The 19,294-nt window shown below is 58.3% G+C and overlaps 1 protein-coding gene across 1 annotated transcript in view; it reads left to right on the top strand.

Annotated features, from left to right (window-relative positions):
• MMD2 (monocyte to macrophage differentiation associated 2) overlaps positions 1-17,453 on the top strand; it is a 30,480-nt gene extending 13,027 nt beyond the window's left edge. Inside the window, exons 2-7 of the mRNA XM_036241031.1 lie at positions 7,666-7,747; positions 8,395-8,555; positions 9,189-9,263; positions 12,331-12,432; positions 13,114-13,183; positions 16,653-17,453. Of these exons, the coding sequence (XP_036096924.1) occupies positions 7,666-7,747; positions 8,395-8,555; positions 9,189-9,263; positions 12,331-12,432; positions 13,114-13,183; positions 16,653-16,856 (694 nt within the window). The 3' untranslated portion in view covers positions 16,857-17,453. The remainder of the gene's footprint in view (positions 1-7,665; positions 7,748-8,394; positions 8,556-9,188; positions 9,264-12,330; positions 12,433-13,113; positions 13,184-16,652) is intronic.
• The last annotated feature ends 1,841 nt before the right edge of the window (positions 17,454-19,294 follow it).

The raw sequence follows: 19,294 nt of genomic DNA, 5'->3' as shown, positions 1-19,294 counted from the left end.
AGGGTTCAGGGGGCCTGGGGTGGTGGCTACTTTGTGGTCAGGGCTGCACTGAGCCCTGGCCTACGGGGCGGTGTTTCAGGAGCTGGGATACAGCTCTGTCCCTTCCCTTCCTTTGCCTCCGGATCTGTAAGCAGCCCTCCATCCTGGGAGGGTGCCCATCTACATTAAAAAAAAATGTTTTTATTGATTTTTTTTTTTTTTTTTGAGACAGAGGGAGAGAGTGATAGAAACATGGATGTGAGAGAGACGCATCGAATGGCTGCCTCCTGCACGCCCCCTACTGGGGATCGAGCGCACAACCCGGGCTTGTGCCCTGACCTGGAATGGAACCGGGACCTCTCAGTCCACGGGACGACCTCAATCCACTGAGCCACAGCAGCTGGGCATAGATACATTATACTAGAGTGTAAAAGACTCAGGGCAGAACCTTCCCCATCAGGACCAGGGACAGGGCTGAGGGGACAGTGGGTGCTTTGGAGTCAGAAGGTCCAGGTGCCAGCCCTGGCTGCACCGCTTCCTAGTTTGTGGCTTGACTTCTGAATCGCTGTGTAAAACGCTCAGGGTCCAGCGTCGTCACAAGGTCAGAGAGGAGGCCAGTGAAAGCTCCTGGGACCTCTCCAGCCAGGGTGGCTGCCTCTCGCCCGCCCCAGGCCCGTGGCAGATGCGGCTGATCCCTCAGTGCCTTGCTTCCCCGACAGGCTCGATTCACGCGCAGAATCCGGTAAGCCCAGTACCCCAGGCGGCCTCTGCCACCCCACGGAGCCCGCGCGAGGCGAATCCTCTTTGCTGCCCCTGCTGAGCCAGGTGTTTGTCCCGTGCTCCTGGGGTCCTGTGCAAACCATCGCCTCTTGCATGGATGGACCAGGTTTTGTTGATCTATCCATCTCTTTTCCAGGTGATTCTTAATGTGCGACCAAGACTGAGAACTGTTGGCCTAGCCTCTTGTAGCCTCACGTTCAATGTGGAACAATAACAGCTACTTCGCAAGGCTGGTGTGAGCTTGAACAGGGACACTGTCTGTGAAGTACCTGGAGGGGTCGCGCCCCAGTAAGAGCACGGTGCCTGGCTCTTTCGGGGAGCTCTCCAAGGAGCGGGGAAAACAATGCCCATCCTTTGAGTGCTGCTGTGTGTCAGCACCGCCCCCCCCCCCCCCCCCCCGCCGTCTGGGCTTTTATTTTAATCCTCACCCAAGGATATTTTTTCTATTTATGTTCAGATAGAGTGGGAGGGAGAGAGAGAGAGGCAGAGAGAAACATCGATGTGACAGGGACACATCGACTGGTTGCTTCCTGCACGACCCTGACCAGGGCTGGGGACAAACCGCAACGGAGGTATGTGCCCTTGACCAGAATTGAACCTGAGACTCATTGGTCCACAGGCCGAAGCTTTAACTGCTGAGCCAAACCGGCCAGGGCTCCTGGGTGGGCCATCGGGCCATATTATTTCATGGTACCTGCAGGGGGGGGGGCAATATCTTGTTTTATAAAGAAGGAAGATGCAGCCCAGAGACGTCCAGTAATTTCCCGTAGGTCACACAGCAGCTGAGTGCCTTGCCCCAAGCCCCTGCCTGTCCAGTTTAGGGGGGGCACTCACCTCCTGTACTCATCTCCCTACCAGCATCTGGCTCCGGGGCCCAGCTAAGTTTGGGGCCCCTCCTCATGGAGTCGCTCTCCCACCCCAGCAAACGCTGTGGCCGCATGTCATCCAATAAGCAGAGGCTGGCCACAGAACGGTGATTCTGTTCTCCAGAGAGGCGGCAGAGGGGCCCGTGTCCCTCCTTACGTTTCACCAGCAGGGGCCTGCTGGACACATCAGCTCTTAGGGGAACTTTCCCACGACCCTGAAGTCCGCCCCTTACTGTTGTGGAACACCCTGCATTTCATCTGCGCGTTTCAGCTGTGCAAAAGGCCCCCATTGTCCCTGCGCGGGCACGGAGAGACAGGCCGCTGTCTGCACGCTGGGATTCGCTCGCGGGCAAAGGAAGGGACCGCTGCCGGCCGGCGACCTCACGTGCAGCAAGCCGGGGGAGGGAGAGGGGACGGAGGGTCGTGACTGACTCCCGGGTTGGTAACACACACTGGGGAAGGTCCATTTTCTTACTGTAGAAAACAAGTTTGCCTCTGACACATTTTGGGTAGAAAAATAAGGAACCCCCTGCGGGGCATTCGAGGCGGAGTCTCCTTCCTCCTGAGCATGCACTTGGACTTTCGGCAACAGATCGCTGGGCATTAATGACAGGTGTAGGACCCTGTACCACTCCGTCTCCTACAGGACCTTCTGGGAAAGCAAAGCGGTGGGGACAGTGAGCAGCTGAGGGGCTGGGGCTGGGGACCAGTGTGATCCAGGGCACTTGGGGGATGAAGGATCTGTTGTTTATCTTGACTGCGGTGGGGGGACACGACTCTCTACATTTGCAAAACTCACAAAATGGTAGCAAAAAATATATATATATATTTTTACTGTATGTAAATTAGGAGGGAAATAAAAACATAAATTCATTCACTGTCCTCTTAAAATGCCCGTGTAGAGGTTCGTGAGCAAAGCAATCCGGCCGCGAGGGGTTGCAGAGCAGTACTTGGATCCTGCGGGTTGTGGGAACCAGGTTTCTTGGGCACTTGTCCCCCGGCCTGGCTCTCTCTCGCCTGCCTTTGTCACTCCCGACATTCAATAGCTGCCACTACATGGGGTGGGTGGGGTAGGGGCACAAGGAACGTTTTGTGGAGTCCAGAAATAAATGAAGAACTGCCCATCCTGGGTCGCCACAGCAACTGTGACATCATCCTGAAACCCATGCGGTTGGCACGGTGGGTGGCTTTTATGGTGTTTGTTAAAGGGCCAGAAGGAGAGAGGACAGCCAGGCCTCGCCTGGTAACCGCGTGAGACGGGCCTTAGCTCCATCCCAGCCCAGCCAACCAGCAGGTGTCGATTGGCACGGTTCCCTGCGGGCTTTGGGGCAGAATCTGTCCTAATTAACGCTGTGTGTGCCTGCGTTCGTGTCTCCAGGGCTGCCGTAACAAGTGAGCACACGCTCTTCGTGGCTCGAAACGCAGAAGTTTGTTCTCTGCCAGTTCTGCAGGGCAGAAGCTTAAGGTGCAGGCAGGGTCGGCTTCCTCGGAGGCTCAGAGGGAGGGTCCGCTCCGGGCTGTCTCCCAGCCTCTGGTGGCTGCCGACCACCCTGGGCGTCCTTGGCTTGTGCAAGTCACCCCAACCTCTGCCTCCATCGTCATGTGGCCTCTGTGCGCTGTGTCTCCCCTCTTCTTATGAGGACCCCAGTTCTACTGGATCAGGCCCCCCACCACAGTGAGACCTTGTCTTCATGAATTACACCTGCAACAACTCCGTGTCCACATGAGGTCACATGCTCGGGTTCTGGGGCTGCGGACTCCAGCATCAGAGGTTTTACAGGACACATCTGACTTGTAACAGTATTTCTGTGGTCAATACATATTATTTAATAAGCCAGTCGTGGCCACGGACAACTTCCTCCTGGGCCACCTGTGAGGAAGCTGAGCTGATGGCTGGTTGGTTTGGTCTCCTGGGGAGGCTATACTTTTGTGGGCTCCCCACTTCCAGGGTTGGGTCCCCCATCTTCTCTGTGACCGTAAGCCCAACGTTTAATCTGCTCCTGCACAGTGCTTGGACCTGCATCTGTCCTTCCTCTGAGCTCCAAGAGCACCTGGTAGGTGCTCAGCAAATTTTCCCTGGCAGGGCATAGAGCATGCTCAACAAACTTTCAGAACTGTACTACCATGGTGCCAGCATGCAGAAGGCGCTCAGTAAGTGCTCCGCGCGCTGCACTGCCGTGGACCAGCATGCAGAAGGCGCTCAGTAAGTGCTCCGCGCGCTGCACTGCCGTGGACCAGCATGCGGAAGGCGCTCAGTAAGTGCTCTGTGCACTGCACTGGCGTGGACCAGCATGCAGAAGGCGCTCAGTAAGTGCTCTGTGCACTGCACTGGCGTGGACCAGCATGCAGAAGGCGCTCAGTAAGTGCTCCGTGCACTGCACTGGCGTGGACCAGCATGCAGAAGGTGCTCTGTAAGTGCTCCGTGCACTGCACTGGCGTGGACCAGCGTACAGAAGGTGCTCTGTAAGTGCTCCGCGCACTGCACTGGCGTGGACCAGCATGCAGAAGGCACTCAGTAAGTGCTCCGCGCACTGCACTGGCGTGGACCAGCGTACGGAAGGTGCTCAGTAAGTGCTCCATGCACTGCACTGGCGTGGACCAGCATGCAGAAGGCGCTCAGTAAGTGCTCTGTGCACTGCACTGGTGTGGACCCAGCATGCAGAAGGCGCTCAGTAAGTGCTCCGCGCACTGTACTGGTGTGGACCCAGCATGCAGAAGGCGCTCAGTAAGTGCTCCGTGCACTGCACTGGCGTGGACCAGCATGCAGAAGGTGCTCTGTAAGTGCTCCGCGCACTGTACTGGTGTGGACCCAGCATGCAGAAGGCGCTCAGTAAGTGCTCCGTGCACTGCACTGGCGTGGACCAGCGTACGGAAGGTGCTCTGTAAGTGCTCCGCGCACTGTACTGGCGTGGACCAGCATGCAGAAGGCGCTCAGTAAGTGCTCCGCGCACTGCACTGGCGTGGACCAGCATGCAGAAGGCACTCAGTAAGTGCTCCGTGCACTGCACTGGCGTGGACCAGCGTACGGAAGGTGCTCTGTAAGTGCTCCGCGCACTGCACTGGCGTGGACCAGCATGCAGAAGGCGCTCAGTAAGTGCTCCGCGCACTGTACTGGTGTGGACCCAGCATGCAGAAGGCGCTCAGTAAGTGCTCCGCGCACTGCACTGGCGTGGACCAGCGTACAAAAGGCGCTCAGTAAGTGCTCCGTGCACTGCACTGGCGTGGACCAGCATGCAGAAGGCACTCAGTAAGTGCTCCGTGCACTGCACTGGCGTGGACCAGCATGCAGAAGGCACTCAGTAAGTGCTCCGTGCACTGCACTGGCGTGGACCAGCATGCAGAAGGCACTCAGTAAGTGCTCCGCGCACTGCACTGGCGTGGACCAGCATGCAGAAGGCGCTCAGTAAGTGCTCCGCGCACTGCACTGGTGTGGACCCAGCATGCAGAAGGCGCTCAGTAAGTGCTCCGCGCACTGCACTGGCGTGGACCAGCATGCAGAAGGCGCTCAGTAAGTGCTCCGCGCACTGTACTGGTGTGGACCCAGCATGCAGAAGGCGCTCAGTAAGTGCTCCGCGCACTGCACTGGCGTGGACCAGCATGCAGAAGGCGCTCAGTAAGTGCTCCGCGCACTGTACTGGTGTGGACCCAGCATGCAGAAGGCGCTCAGTAAGTGCTCCGCGCACTGCACTGGCGTGGACCCAGCATGCAGAAGGCACTCAGTAAGTGCTCCGCGCACTGCACTGGTGTGGACCCAGCATGCAGAAGGCGCTCAGTAAGTGCTCCGTGCACTGCACTGGCGTGGACCCAGCATGCAGAAGGCACTCAGTAAGTGCTCCGCGCACTGCACTGGCGTGGACCAGCGTACGGAAGGCGCTCAGTAAGTGCTCCGCGCACTCCACTGGCGTGGACCAGCGTACGGAAGGCGCTCAGTAAGTGCTCCGCGCACTGCACTGGCGTGGACCCAGCATGCAGAAGGCACTCAGTAAGTGCTCCGCGCACTGCACTGGTGTGGACCCAGCATGCAGAAGGCGCTCAGTAAGTGCTCTGTGCACTGCACTGGCGTGGACCCAGCATGCAGAAGGCACTCAGTAAGTGCTCCGCGCACTGCACTGGCGTGGACCAGCGTACGGAAGGCGCTCAGTAAGTGCTCCGCGCACTCCACTGGCGTGGACCAGCGTACGGAAGGCGCTCAGTAAGTGCTCTGTGCACTGCATTGGTGTGGACCAGCGTACGGAAGGCGCTCAGTAAGTGCTCTGTGCACTGCACTGGCGTGGACCAGTGTACGGAAGGCGCTCAGTAAGTGCTCTGTGCACTGCACTGGCGTGGACCAGCGTACGGAAGGCGCTCAGTAAGTGCTCTGTGCACTGCACTGGTGTGGACCAGCGTACGGAAGGCGCTCAGTAAGTGCTCTGTGCACTGCACTGGCGTGGACCAGCGTACGGAAGGCGCTCAGTAAGTGCTCTGCGCACTGCACTGGTGTGGACCAGCGTACGGAAGGCACTCAGTAAGTGCTCTGTGCACTGCACTGGTGTGGACCCAGCATGCAGAAGGCACTCAGTAAGTGCTCCGTGCACTGCACTGGCGTGGACCCAGCATGCAGAAGGCACTCAGTAAGTGCTCCGCGCACTGCACTGGTGTGGACCCAGCATGCAGAAGGCGCTCAGTAAGTGCTCTGTGCACTGCACTGGCGTGGACCCAGCATGCAGAAGGGGCTCAGTAAGTGCTCCGCGCACTGCACTGGTGTGTACCCAGCATGCAGAAGGCGCTCAGTAAGTGCTCCGCGCACTGCACTGACGTGGACCAGCATACGGAAGGCACTCAGTAAGTGCTCCGCGCACTGCACTGGTGTGGACCCAGCATGCAGAAGGCGCTCAGTAAGTGCTCTGTGCACTGCACTGGTGTGGACCCAGCATGCAGAAGGCGCTCAGTAAGTGCTCCGCGCACTGCACTGGCGTGGACCAGCGTACGGAAGGCACTCAGTAAGTGCTCTGTGCACTGCACTGGTGTGGACCCAGCATGCAGAAGGCGCTCAGTAAGTGCTCCGCGCACTGCACTGGCGTGGACCAGCATGCAGAAGGCGCTCAGTAAGTGCTCCGTGCACTGCACTGGCGTGGACCAGCATGCAGAAGGCGCTCAGTAAGTGCTCCGTGCACTGCACTGGCGTGGACCCAGCATGCAGAAGCTGCTCAGTAAGTGCTCTGTGCACTGCACTGGTGTGGACCCAGCATGCAGAAGGCGCTCAGTAAGTGCTCCGTGCACTGCACTGGCGTGGACCAGCATGCAGAAGGCGCTCAGTAAGTGCTCCGCGCACTGCACTGGCGTGGACCAGCGTACGGAAGGCGCTCAGTAAGTGCTCCGTGCACTGCACTGGCGTGGACCAGCATACGGAAGGCGCTCAGTAAGTGCTCTGTGCACTGCACTGGTGTGGACCCAGCATGCAGAAGGCGCTCAGTAAGTGCTCCGTGCTGCTATGTATGCATCGAGCCCTTTGTTCTGAGCTATGCACTAATTTCTCATTTTTGTGGGTCTTCATAGCAATGGTTGGGATCTTGGGAAAATAGTTTTTGGTGTTTCAGTTCCCATTGATGGGAAGTTCGGAACCTCTAACCTGTGATGACAAGGTGGAAGGGTGGTCTCCCTGGGGGCAGGTACCCCTGGGAGGGGCGGCAGGGCGGGTGGGGATTGAGCTCTGGCTCCTCCCGGGTGGTGGTCACGCGTGCACATGTACAGACTCATCAAGCCGTACCTTTGGGGAGCTGTACTGTTTGTCAGTTATAGTAAAGAAAATGAAAAACAGGAAATGAAGGGAATGCGGCACCCCGATATTTGGCCAAGTTCTGTAACTTCACTGGGGATTAAGCACAAAAGATTGGGTAGCACAAAAAAATGTATCGGAGAGAGAGGGAGAATGGGAAGGGGAGGCAGGGAGGGTTGGAGGGAGCGGGATCCCTCTCTTCCCACCCACAGGGGTCAGGCCTTCAGGCTGGGGGAGATCTGGGGCTCCCAGCAGAGCTCCCAGGAAGGGCACCTCTCCCTCCAGGTTCATGAACCGCCGGGTCCCCGCCCACAAGAGGTACCAGCCGACGGAGTACGAACATGCGGCCAACTGCGCCACCCATGCTGTGAGTGGACTCCTGGGGGCTGACGGCTGGGGGGACACTCCCAGGTCGGGGTGGGGGGCAGCCTCTTCGTCCTTGGGGAGACTGTCTCCATCCCACAACGATGGCCCCACGTGCCTTCCAGCCCTTGGCAGAGGAACAGCCACTGTGAGCGGCCTCTCTGCTCTGGGACTTCTAAGATTCCTCGCAGGAAATAATGGATCCACCGAGATTTAAAGAATGAGGGGCTTTCCCGTAGACGTGGTGGGGGGACGTGTTCTTCAGAGGGACCGCGCTGGTGACAGTCAGAGGCCCGCGAGCGCCTGGGACCTCGGGCCGGAGGGCAGCGTGGCCAGAGCGGAAGCACCGGCCTGTGCTGTCTGGTGCCCGAGCTGCGCCGGGCTCTCCGGTGGCCCTGGCCAGGTGTGGCTGTTGACACTGGCCTCGAGATCAGTGTGAACAAAACAAAATGAAAAATCTTTTCCTCGGCGGCACAAGTCACCTTTGAAGGGTCACCCCTGCCTCGTGGCTCTCAGACTGGACAGCGCGCTAGGACAGCCCTGCCCTGGGGGAGGCTCTGCTGAATGGTGTGGGTCTGGAGCAAAGGGGGGCTCTGAACCGGCCTGGACCCCGAGCCAGAGGCTGGCCTGCACCTGTCCCCCCGCTTCCAGCTCTGGATCGTCCCCAGCATCCTCGGCAGCTCCGTCCTCTACTTCCTGTCCGACGACGCCTGGGAGGCCATCTCTGCCTGGATCTACGGCCTCGGCCTCTGCGGGCTCTTCGTGGTGTCCACTGTGTTCCACACCATCTCCTGGAGGAAGAGCCACCTCAGGTGCCTGCTGCCCAGCCCACGGGAGCCACAGGCCACGCGGGGGGTCAGGGCCGAGGGCTGAGGCCGCGCAGTGTGCCTTCCGGGGGCTCCGCTGGGGCTGAGTGTGTACCGAGCACTTCCTGTTGGGCCCCCGGTTCTAGCTCCTCCGTCCCCAGAGCAGCCCCGTGCTACCTGCCCGTGGCCCCCGGTTTCCAGGGGAGGGGCTGAGCCCAGAGAGGGGAGGGACTTGGTCAAGGTCCTAGTCCCAAAGTGTTGGGGCTGGGGTTCAAACCCAGGGCTTTCTGCCTCCAGAGCCCGGACGTGAAACCACAAAGCGGGGTCCAGAGGGCCTTTCGGGGCACGCCATTTGATAGTTTTCGCCTCTCTTTCTGGTCACAGAATTTTTTCATCATTGGCAATCTTCTGAAAAGTCCAGTACACAAAACAGAAGTGCAGAGGACAGGAGGGAGGGTCCTCTGTGTCCCCCAGTGAATGGACCCCCAGGTGTCTCCATCAACCCCGAGGGGGCGGGAGCCTGGGCTGAAGGCCTCGGTGTGGGCACTGAGACGGGGACACTGAGGCCCGCGGGTGGCGCTGGATGGAGGCGGGCCAGGGCTGTCCGCCAGCCGGGGTAACGCCGCCCTCCTTGCCCAGGATGGTGGAGCACTGTCTGCACATGGGTGACCGCATGGCCATCTACTTCTTCATAGCGGCCTCCTACGCGCCCTGGTGAGTGCCGTTGGGCCCCGCGGGCGGTTCGTAGTCCTCAGGGTGGCGGACACCACGTGTCCCCGGCTTGGAGCCACGGGAGGGGCGCCGGACCAGCTGCTCCACAGTCGGCTTTCACTCTCTTAGCGACACGGCCGGGACCCCCTTCCACGGCAGCCCCTCGAAGAGCCCTTCCTGGTTCACAGCAGCTGAGCCCTCTCAGCCACTCCGTGGATATTTCTGACATGGGACACCTGTGTCAGTTGCCACAGTGAATGTCCTCGCTGGTGTGTCATCGAGCCCACGCCAGCGCCATATGGGTCTGTTGGCCTGAGACTGCCACGCGGCGACCTCTTTGACCTGCAGAAACGGCAGCCGTTCTGAGACTTACCTAGACATCTGGGTGGCGGGGAGTGGGCCTCGGTAATTGGTGAGCTGTTTTGCCAGGTTGTACCAGGTTAAATTCCCCCAGCAAACCACTCAGGGTTTTCGAAAGTTCTGGAATAAAGGAACCCTAAGCTTCAGGTCGCACGCCGAGGGCGGGGAGCCTGCAGACGCTCTGCAGGGGAACAAGGATCTTTCCCCTGATATTTGTTGACCGTGTCCCGCGTGGCCGGGCAGTGCTGGGGGTCAGGACACTGAGGCTGTCGGTGGATGAGGGTCTGTGGCAGGACGGGGGTGGCATGGAGATGGGCTCCTGTGCACTCAGCCATGGGCGCTCCGAGGAGGCCCTGGCGTGGGGCCTTCCGGAGGGCTTCTTGGAGGAGGTGTGCTTCTGAGGAGAGGGGAGCCATAGAAAGGTTTGTTCCAGTTTTGCCTCGGGAATTTCTACTTTTGGCTCTCCTAAATGGGCCTTCTGTCTCATCCTATCAGCTAATAAATAGGTTTTGTTTGCATATACAAAGACAATGATTTTTTAAACACGTTTGATGGAGGTGTACCATTCCTGGAGTATATGCAGTCACGAGTGTACATCTCAGCAACTTCCCACACCCTGCAGCTAGCACCCAGATGGGGAAACAGCCTCCTCATCCCCCGAACCCCCCTCTCCAGTCACCATCCCCCAGGGGTTCCCCAGGGGTGCCCACAGTCCTGACATCTGTCTTCACGTCACGGTTTTGTCCGACTTTGAACTTCACAGTGATGGAGTCATCATTCTTTCGGATCTTGGTTCTTTCACCAGTGTCTGTGAGGCTCAAGGGTGACCCCCCGCTGGCCCGAGCTCTGGGGGAGCGGAGCGGCACCCATGCTCCTGTGGCAGGTGTTCCCCTACTTTCCAGTGTGGGTGGCTGTGGATCCAGGGCCCTCTGGACCTCCCGGTGCAGCTGGGAGGCTGCGAGGTGTGCACTTAGGAGCGGGTGGGGCTTGGAGGAGGATGCTGACGTGGTTTCAGTTTGTGGACCGAAGGGTTGGTGCTCCGGGACCAGGGAGGTGCGGGGGCAGCTGCACACGGGAGGGGAAGGGCCAGCCTGGCCCCCAGGAGCCCAGGGAGGTCGGCAGGCGCGGGCGGATGGGTGGAAAAGATGTTTATAGAAACTGAGCGGACTGACTGAAGGTGGGGGAGAGACAAGGGGCCCGTGGCAGGGGTCCTGGGAAATGCTGGCCTTCCCCAGAAATTAGTGACCTTTGCGAGTGCTGGGAAATCGGTCCTGCTGTGTCTGTCTGGAGGCATCATCAGACCTGCACAGCCTGGGCTTCCAGAGACTTCTAGAAGTCTAGAAGGTCCTAGGTGAGGGGTGCAGCTTGAGTGGGTCGGCGGGAGGCCACGAGCGTGCCACGAGAGGCTGGAGGCCACCGGAGGGGCTCGGTCCCCCAGTGGCTTCTTGTTGGCCCTGCTCACCAGGCAGCACCGACGGCAGGAGCCAGGAAGCGGCGGGTCTCTGCTGGGACAGGAGTCCAGCTGAGTCTTCTGCTCAGCTGCGGAGACTGTGACGCAGATCTGTCCAGTAGTCCGGAGTCTCCTTCCCTTGCTGATTCAGTGCCTGGGCTTCTGTCCCTTCCCCCGCGGCGATGACGGAGCAGCGGCTCTCTGTCGCCCACTGCTGGTGGCCGAGAATACTGCAGGCTGTAACTCCTGGGACTCGGGGTCTCCCCAGGAACAGGCACAGATGGTCCAGGACTGACAGGCAGCTGGGGTGAGGCCATGGAGGAGGGGTACATGCCACCCAGGTGTGTGAGCTGCTCAGGAGAGTCAGCAGGACTCGGGGGTTGGGTGGACGGGGGATGAGAGCGAGCCCGAGGTTCTTGCTCCGTGGTCACCAGCTTCCCGGTTGGACACCTGGGTGCGTGGTGGAAAGGGGACCTGGGGCAGGCGGTGTAGAGTTATTTCTCGTTGTATTGCTCCGGGTTTCCAGCTGTTTTCTGTAGAGTCTTGAAGGGTCGTAGGGACCACAGAAGGGGGGGCGTCTGGGCTCCCCCATCCCCGCCTCAATCAGAAAAAAAAAATTTTGTTTTGTTTTTATTTTTGACGGATTGGACTTACATTGGCGCTTCGTGCATGAAGGCTTGACTTAAAGAAAGTGTATCGGCAGGCCGAACGGCCGTGGTAGGGCGGGAAAGGTGGGGGTTGCCTCCCTGGCCGGTCCCTGACGCTGGACCAGCGGGGCGAGTGGACCAGTGGGGGGTGTGCACTTCCAAGTCTGCTCCAGCCTGCCGGTGGCTCCCAACAGGCTCCCCGCTTATTGATTTTATTTATTTTTATTGTTTAGAGAGAGAGAAAAAAATTGTTGTTCCACTTATTTATGCATTTATTGGTTGAATCTTGTATGTGCCCTGACCGGGGATCGAACCCGCAACCTTATGGGGGGGACCCTCTAACACACGGAGCTCCCCGCCAGGGCTGTGCTCCCCGTTTAGACTCCTGCTGGTTTCGCACCCCCCACACACACTGGGGCATCCTTTCGGCTATTTTCCGGGAACAGTTGTTCGTGGGGTCAGTCCCTCTTTTAGTCTCTCCACACGCCTTCTCACGAGGCGTGTCGCCTCTGCAGCACAGCAGACAGAGCTTCTTGGGGTCGCTCTTCCTGGGCCGGCTGCCATGCCGGGCGAGGTCCGCGGCCCCTCAGCCTGTGCCCTCGGCTCTCCTCAGGCTGAACCTCCGGGAGCTGGGTCCCTGGGCCTCTCACATGCGTTGGCTGGTCTGGATCATGGCCTCTGGGGGCACTGTCTATGTCTTCTTCTTCCATGAGCGGTAAGCCAGGGCTGGGGAGGGGGGTGTGGGGGGCTCAGGGCTCCAGCAGAGCCTCCTTCCTGCCCCTGGTGATAGGGGACCCCAGGGTGACCCAGAAGCACGAGGGCACAGCTCTGCCCCGCATCCCAGGGTCCAGGCCTGCGGATGGGCCACCGGTTCCGCAGCCCGTAGTGTCAGTTTGGAGCGCGTTTTCAATAGACACTGTGGGTTCCTAGACCCACCGAACGGTGTCACGTGTTAGAGCCTTCCCCAGCAGGGCAGCAGAGAGGGGCAGCCACTAGGCCCCCGGGCTCCATCCTGTGCGTGACATGATGGGGGTAAGCGAGGGGTACCCCAGAACCTCCAGGGACGGCGGCAGGTGTCAGCCGATGCAGCCACTCAGGTCGGCGGAGGGGGGCTGCTTGGGCCCTGTGGGCGAAGGTGCTGAGATCCCGTAGTCATGTCTGCCCCAGCCTTGCTCTGCCTGGAGTCCGCAAGCCTCCAGCATCTTCTCGTGGACGTGGGGCTGGGTCTCGGAGAGGGCGAGAGACCTGCCCAAGGTCACCCAACTCTGCCAGCACCTGTTGGGGTAGCTGGGTGGCATCTGAGCCCAGGGCTGCTCTCGCTCCTGTGGTCAGGGTGTCTCCTCCTGCCCAGGACGGGGAGCTGTTTTGAGCCCAAGGTGGTTTACCTTCCTGCCAGGTACAAGCTCGTGGAGCTGCTGTGCTACGTGGTCATGGGCTTCTTCCCCGCCCTGGTCATCTTTTCAATGGTAAGTCCCGCCCACCGGCATGGGGGGCCCAGACTGACTCCTGAGATTGTCAACTAGAAGCCTCTCCTCTGGCAGAAGGGGAAACTGAGGCCCAGTGTGTCCACATGACCCACCGAAGGAGGCGATGGAATGGGCAGGTTAACCCTGAGGGCCTGTCCTCTCTGAGTCTCGGTTGTCCCATCCGTCAAATGGACACAGTAAACTCAGCCTGCCCATGACCTCCTAGACCAGAGAACAGTATTATTTTATTATTATGACTATTTTTTTAATCCTCACCCAAGGGCATGCTTATTGATTTTAGAGAGAGGGGAAAGGGGGAGGAAGGGGAGAGAGAGAGAAAAACATTGATTAGCTGCCTCCTCCATGAGCCCTGACTGGGGATCGAACCCGTAACCTCGGCATGTGCCCTGACCGGGAATCAAACCTATAACCTTACGGTGTACAGGACAACTCTGCAACCAACTGAGCCACCCAGCCAGGGACAGAGAACTGTATTATTTAAAAATTATTATTATTGGCAGATGTTAAACTTTTATGTTTTTGTTTTTTAATTTTATGGCTTTTACCTTAAGTGTTATGGTTAGGAAGGTCTTCCCTCCCCCAGGTTTGTGTCAATATTTACCTATGTTTTCTCCTGTTTCTTGGGTGGTTACCTTCTCATTTTCACTCTGGCTCCCCACTGTGGTCCCTCTTGTGTATGGCGAGTCCTCCCTTGAGGATCAGCCAGTTATTTCGTCTACCTGCCACTTGAAATGCTCCTTTTGTCATGTTAAATTCACAGACCTGTGTGGGTCTGTTTCTCAGATTCCAGCTTGGCTTCCTCCATGGGCCTGTTTTTATGCTGGGACCAAACCGGTTTACCGATTGTGGTCCTAATCGTATCTGAATTCTTGGCAGCGAAGGCTCATCCCGTGGGTCTCTCCTGCTCACGCTGTCCCTGTGATCTGTGTTCATTTTTACAGGTCAGCTTTTCCCAGGTTTGTTTGTTTATTTTTGTTCATCCTCACTCGGGGATATTCTTTCCATTGATTTTTAGGTAGAGGGAAGGGGGAGGGAGGTACAGGGAGAGAAGGAGAGAGAAAGAGAAACATTGATGTGAGCGAGACACATCAATTGGTTGCCTTCCGCATGACCCCGACCAGAGCTGGGGATCGAACCTGAGACCCTTTGTTCCGTGGGCTGACGCTCTAACCACTGACCCACACCGGCCAGGGCTGTCCAAGTTTATTTTTATTTAAATATGCATATTTACGTTATATCTATTAAATTCTATAACATCTATCAAATTACATATTATAGATTTAAATACACACTACAGTATAGTAAACATATATCTAAATACATCCTCACTGCAAAAATAAGTCCCGCCTAAAAATGTATGAGAGAGCAGCAGTCCCCTCCCCCCACCCTGTCCGATGCCCGTTGTTTTTGTCTGTTTTTCCCATTTTTAAATTTATATGCAAGTCAGTGTGGACATGCAGACATAGTGACTTGTTGGTTTTTCCTTTATAAAGATGAAATCACACTATACATGCCCTCTGGCAACATACTTTTCTCGGTTTGCATGATGCTGTGACTGTCACTTCTAGTAATGCCTGCCCCGTGAAGGTGGCATGAGGTGGCTCCTGTAAAGTCCTCGATGCAGTGCTGGGCACATGGGCAGTGCCAACAAGTGTTGGGAGTTAGTCCTCTTATTACTACTAACTCCTATTCCGGTACCGTCCTCTCAAGGGCCGAGGGAATACATTCTTGAGCATCTGTGCAGTGAAATGCTGTGCGGCCGCTCGGAGCACCCGGGTGGCTGTCCCTCTGGGAACGTACACTGAGCTCCCACAGGCCACCTAGAAGACACATTTGCAGAAGGCAGGGACAGCGGGCGCTCCCTGGTCTGCAGCGGTGCGTTCCAGGGACACACGCTCGTCTGTGGAGTGCACTCTGTATACTGTGCGTGCAGAGGCTGTCCCCAGAAGGACCCTGCGCACCCTGTTAATGGTGGTTACCTGCACGGCGTGGGCCCAGGAGGTGGGGGCCAGCTCGGCGGGTTCCCCCCACGCAGCTCCCCTCCACTTTGCTTGTGTCCCTTTAATTCAGGTGTCCAGGAGGCTCTTCTCTGAGGGCCAGGACTACTTCCTTTTCTTTGCTACTTTTTGTTTGTCTTCTCTAAAATTATGATCAACTATACGTATGTTTATGATTTTAACCTTTTTTAAAAATCCTCACTTGAGGATATTTTTCCATTTATAGGACAGAGTGGGAAGGAGGGAGAGAGAGAGAAACATCGATGTGAGAGGGACACACCAATTGGTTGCCTCCCGCATGACCCTGACAGGGGCTGGGAACCAAACCGCTACTCAGGTACGTGCCCTTGACTGGAATTGAGTCCACGGTTCTTTGGTCCCTGGGCCAATGCTCTAACCGCTGAGCAAAACCAGCCAGGGCCGATTTTAACCATTTGTTAAATTAAAAATTTTTTTTCCCCTTTATTAATTTTAGAGAGAGAGGACATGAGAGGGAGAGATAGAAATGTCGATGAGCCCTGGCCAGTTTGGCTCAGCAGTTGGAACATTGGCCTGCGGACCAGAGTCCCGGGTTCAGTTCCCACTAAGGGCACGTACCAAAAACAAACACACGAAAAACACAAAAAAAGAAACGTCGATGAAAGAGAACATTAATCGGCTGCCTCCTGCATGGCCCCTGCTGGGGATCGGGCCCACAACCTGGGCATGTGCCCTGACCAGGAATGGAACCGGAGACCCCTTGGTGCCTGGGTCGATGCTCAACCACTGAGCCACCGGCTGGACTGATTTTACCCATTTTTAAGTGTGCAGTTCAGTGGCATTAAGTACATTCATGTGCAGCCATTGCCACTGTCATCCTCCCAAACTGAAACTCGGTCCCCAGGAAACACTCAGTCCCCGCGCCCCTCCCCCGGCCCCTGCTAATCGCTACTGTCCCTTCAGTCTATGAATTTGGCTCCTCTGGGGAATCACACGGGGTTTGTCCACTTGTTTCCGGCTTATTTCACTGAGGGTCCTGTGCTCAAGGTCCCCCCGTGGCCGCCTGCACCGGAATTGTCTTCCTCTAAGGGCCGAATAACATTCCAGTGTGCGAAATGACACGAATAACGTCTGTCCGCCCCTTCCTCTGCCCACGGACACGGGTGGCTTCCCCTGTGGGCTGTGGCGAGTGTGCCACGGTGACCGGGACGCCGTATCTGTTTTACTCTCTGTGTCCACTTCCTTTGGGTTTAGAGCCAGACGCATTCCTTTTGAGAAAAGATCAAAAGCTACAGAGATTTTGATGGGGGCCCATTACCTGTGAGGATTAACTGGGGAAGGGGCAACCGCACGGGGTGACACCACCCGGGGACCTGGTCTTGCAGTGTTCGGGGAGCGGGGGGATGGCCGGGAGCTCCTGACCTGGCTGGCTGCTCCTCTGACCTGCGCCCCACCCTTGTCCTTGCCGACAGCCCAATACCGAGGGCATCTGGGAGCTGGTGACCGGAGGGGCTTTCTACTGCCTGGGCACTGTGTTCTTCAAGAGTGACGGGAGGATCCCCTTTGCCCACGCCATCTGGCATCTCTTTGTGGCTTTTGGTGCTGGCACCCACTACTATGCCATCTGGAGGTACCTCTATCTGCCCAGCACCCTGCAGGCCAAGGTGTCCAAATGAGGTGGCCCAGACTGCATCACGGGAAGCGTTTCTGCGAACGGCGGCCCGGAGCACCGTGCCCAGGCCCGGCCGCCCTCCCACGGGCAGAGCTCTTGCGGGGCCTGAGGTGACTTCTGGGGGCAGCCACACGGTCCCTCGGGTCCCGAGTGAGAAGCAAGCCGTTAGTCATTGTTCAGAGGAGCAGTGAACCCTGTCATGTTTCTACTCTAGACGAGCGTCTCCTGATACAGTGGACATCACCACCTCGGGGAGGGGTGGGCGCTGCCCTGCAGAGCGGGCAGCCATGGGCCAGTACATGCTTCTTCCACTCCCGAGACACCGAGCCAGGAGTTCGGCGGGTGGTTTCCACCCGGCAGCCAGGGCCTCCTCTGCTGCCAACGTCCTGGCTGGGAAGGTTCGCCTGTTCAGGCAAAGTCGCCGGTTTGTAGATCAGGGATGGTGGAGACGGAGGACCATGGCAGACATCACCAATCGGCCGCCACACGGGGTGGTGTCAGGATTCCCAGGCTGGTACTCTGGCAGCCACAGACAGTCGGCTTGGCACGCATGATGGCACCCCAACTCCTGGCCCGCCGGTGTGCCTTGTGGTGGGAACGTGACGAGGCCGGTAAATGTCCCTGTGTGTGGGAGTGGGCAGAGGGGGCAGCACCGGACCCCGGGTGCACACGGAGCCGCCCCTGGTCCTCGGGGCAGGGGAGGGGGCAGGGGGGGACACGGAGCTGTTGCTTGGCCATTTCTTCTTGTGCCGAAAAGCCCAGGGACATTCTGAGAGCCGTTCGCCGGAGCTTGCTGGCCTGCTCCGGGCTTTGTGCTGCTCACATTCAGATTCTTGCTCCGTGCCAGTCAGGGACCCGAGAGGTTGCCCCCATGAGCCCAGAAGGAATGTAGACTGAGCTCCCTGGCTAGAGTGTCCACGACACCCTGACCTCCGAGCCCAAGTAGCCCAGCCACAGGCAGCCCGGCAGCGCCAGCCCCTCCTGCGCCTGGCGCACACGTGTACTGGGGAGGCTCTGGGCCCAGCTCCGGGGTCTCAATGGAATCTCAGAATCCCTGGATCAAGGATCTGTGTCACGTCAGACGAGTCTCCGTCTGTTACTCCCAGTGAGGGTCGGGTGGGCAAAGACGGGATGCCTTATGCTTAATTCTGGTACATTCCAGGTTGTTCAGGGCTCTGAGTCCCACGTGTCCATCCAGTGTTCACCTCACACGGTCCACAGACAGGCTGGTCCTAAGTGGGCAGATGCTTGGTCCTCTTACCCAGGTGTGTGTGTGCACGTGTGAGAATGTGCGCATGTGCATGTGCATGTGTGCGTGTGCATGTGTGCGTGTGTGCACCTGTGTGCACCTGTGTGGCTATGCTGGCATTCCCAGCCCCTGGACGCTGCCTCATTTGGTATACCTGCCCTGCAGAGTTCACCACGTATTTCCTCTCAGTTGGGGTCAGGGTTGGGGGAGGCTGGCTGGGAGGGGCTGGTCCTGTTGGGGCAAGGACACTGTACTTGACCTCTGGGCTTCAGACCTGAAGGGGGTGTTCCCAGGATGATGTTTAGGAGGCTTCCCGAAACATGGCACCCTGTCCGGCTGAGATGAAAGGCCAGCCATCCATGGGATCCTGACCTGGGACTTTCCTAGTGGCCTGCTGAGCTCCTCCTCTGATACCTGTACCCCCTCTTCTGGGCACTGCACCTTGCACTTTCCTCAAGCTCCCCCTTTATGCCCTTGAACCTTTTGTGGAGGTGCTGGTTCACCCCTCATTCATCCAGCTCACTCCTATTCATCCTTCAAAGCCCTGCTCAGGAGCATTCTAGGCTATGCACTGAGTGTGTTGGGGGGAGAGGGCTTGGCACTGGAAATTCAGATGCCAGCTCCCTCTTTCTGTCCTCGAGGCTGCCACATGTCAGGACATGCCAACCAAGCAGCTGTTATGCCCTGAGGAACCAGGGTTGGGGCAGGGGGTAGCTGGCAGTGGACTTGCCTGTTTCACATTCTGGGCACTGCCCCTGAGTTAGGCGGGCACTGCGGGGGCAGGACGGGAGCAGGGAGACAGGTTAGAGACGAAGGCGGGGGCCGGTGGGGGCAGGTGGGGGCGGAGGCCCGCTCAGCAGGCTCACACCCCAGCGTCACGCCTCCCGCTGCACACTGTGCGGGTGGACAGGCCTGGAGCTGACCGCTGGCTTTGTTAGTCCCCCGATGGCTGCCTGGGCAAGCCAGAGCTCGCCCAGGGCTGTCCTGAGGGCCAGCGGCGCTCAGCCGGGGGATGGAAATCAACACTGCGGTCTGAGCTGCCTTTCTGCCTTGGTTGGGAAGCGTATGGGTGGTGGGAGCAGGGCTGGCCTTCTCCCCATCGGTCTGGAGCTCAGGTGGGGGTGGGGCGGGGAGAGAGGACCCTAGGGAAGCATGGTGAGGGGTGGGGTGCAGCCCTGGAGACCCGACAGCAC

Source organism: Molossus molossus, unplaced genomic scaffold (genome assembly GCF_014108415.1).
Source record: "Molossus molossus isolate mMolMol1 unplaced genomic scaffold, mMolMol1.p scaffold_m16_p_4, whole genome shotgun sequence".
Classification (NCBI taxonomy): Eukaryota; Metazoa; Chordata; class Mammalia; order Chiroptera; family Molossidae; genus Molossus; species Molossus molossus.
The sequence above is the reverse complement of the archived record's forward strand: the minus strand, read 5'-3'. Positions and strand labels throughout refer to the sequence as shown.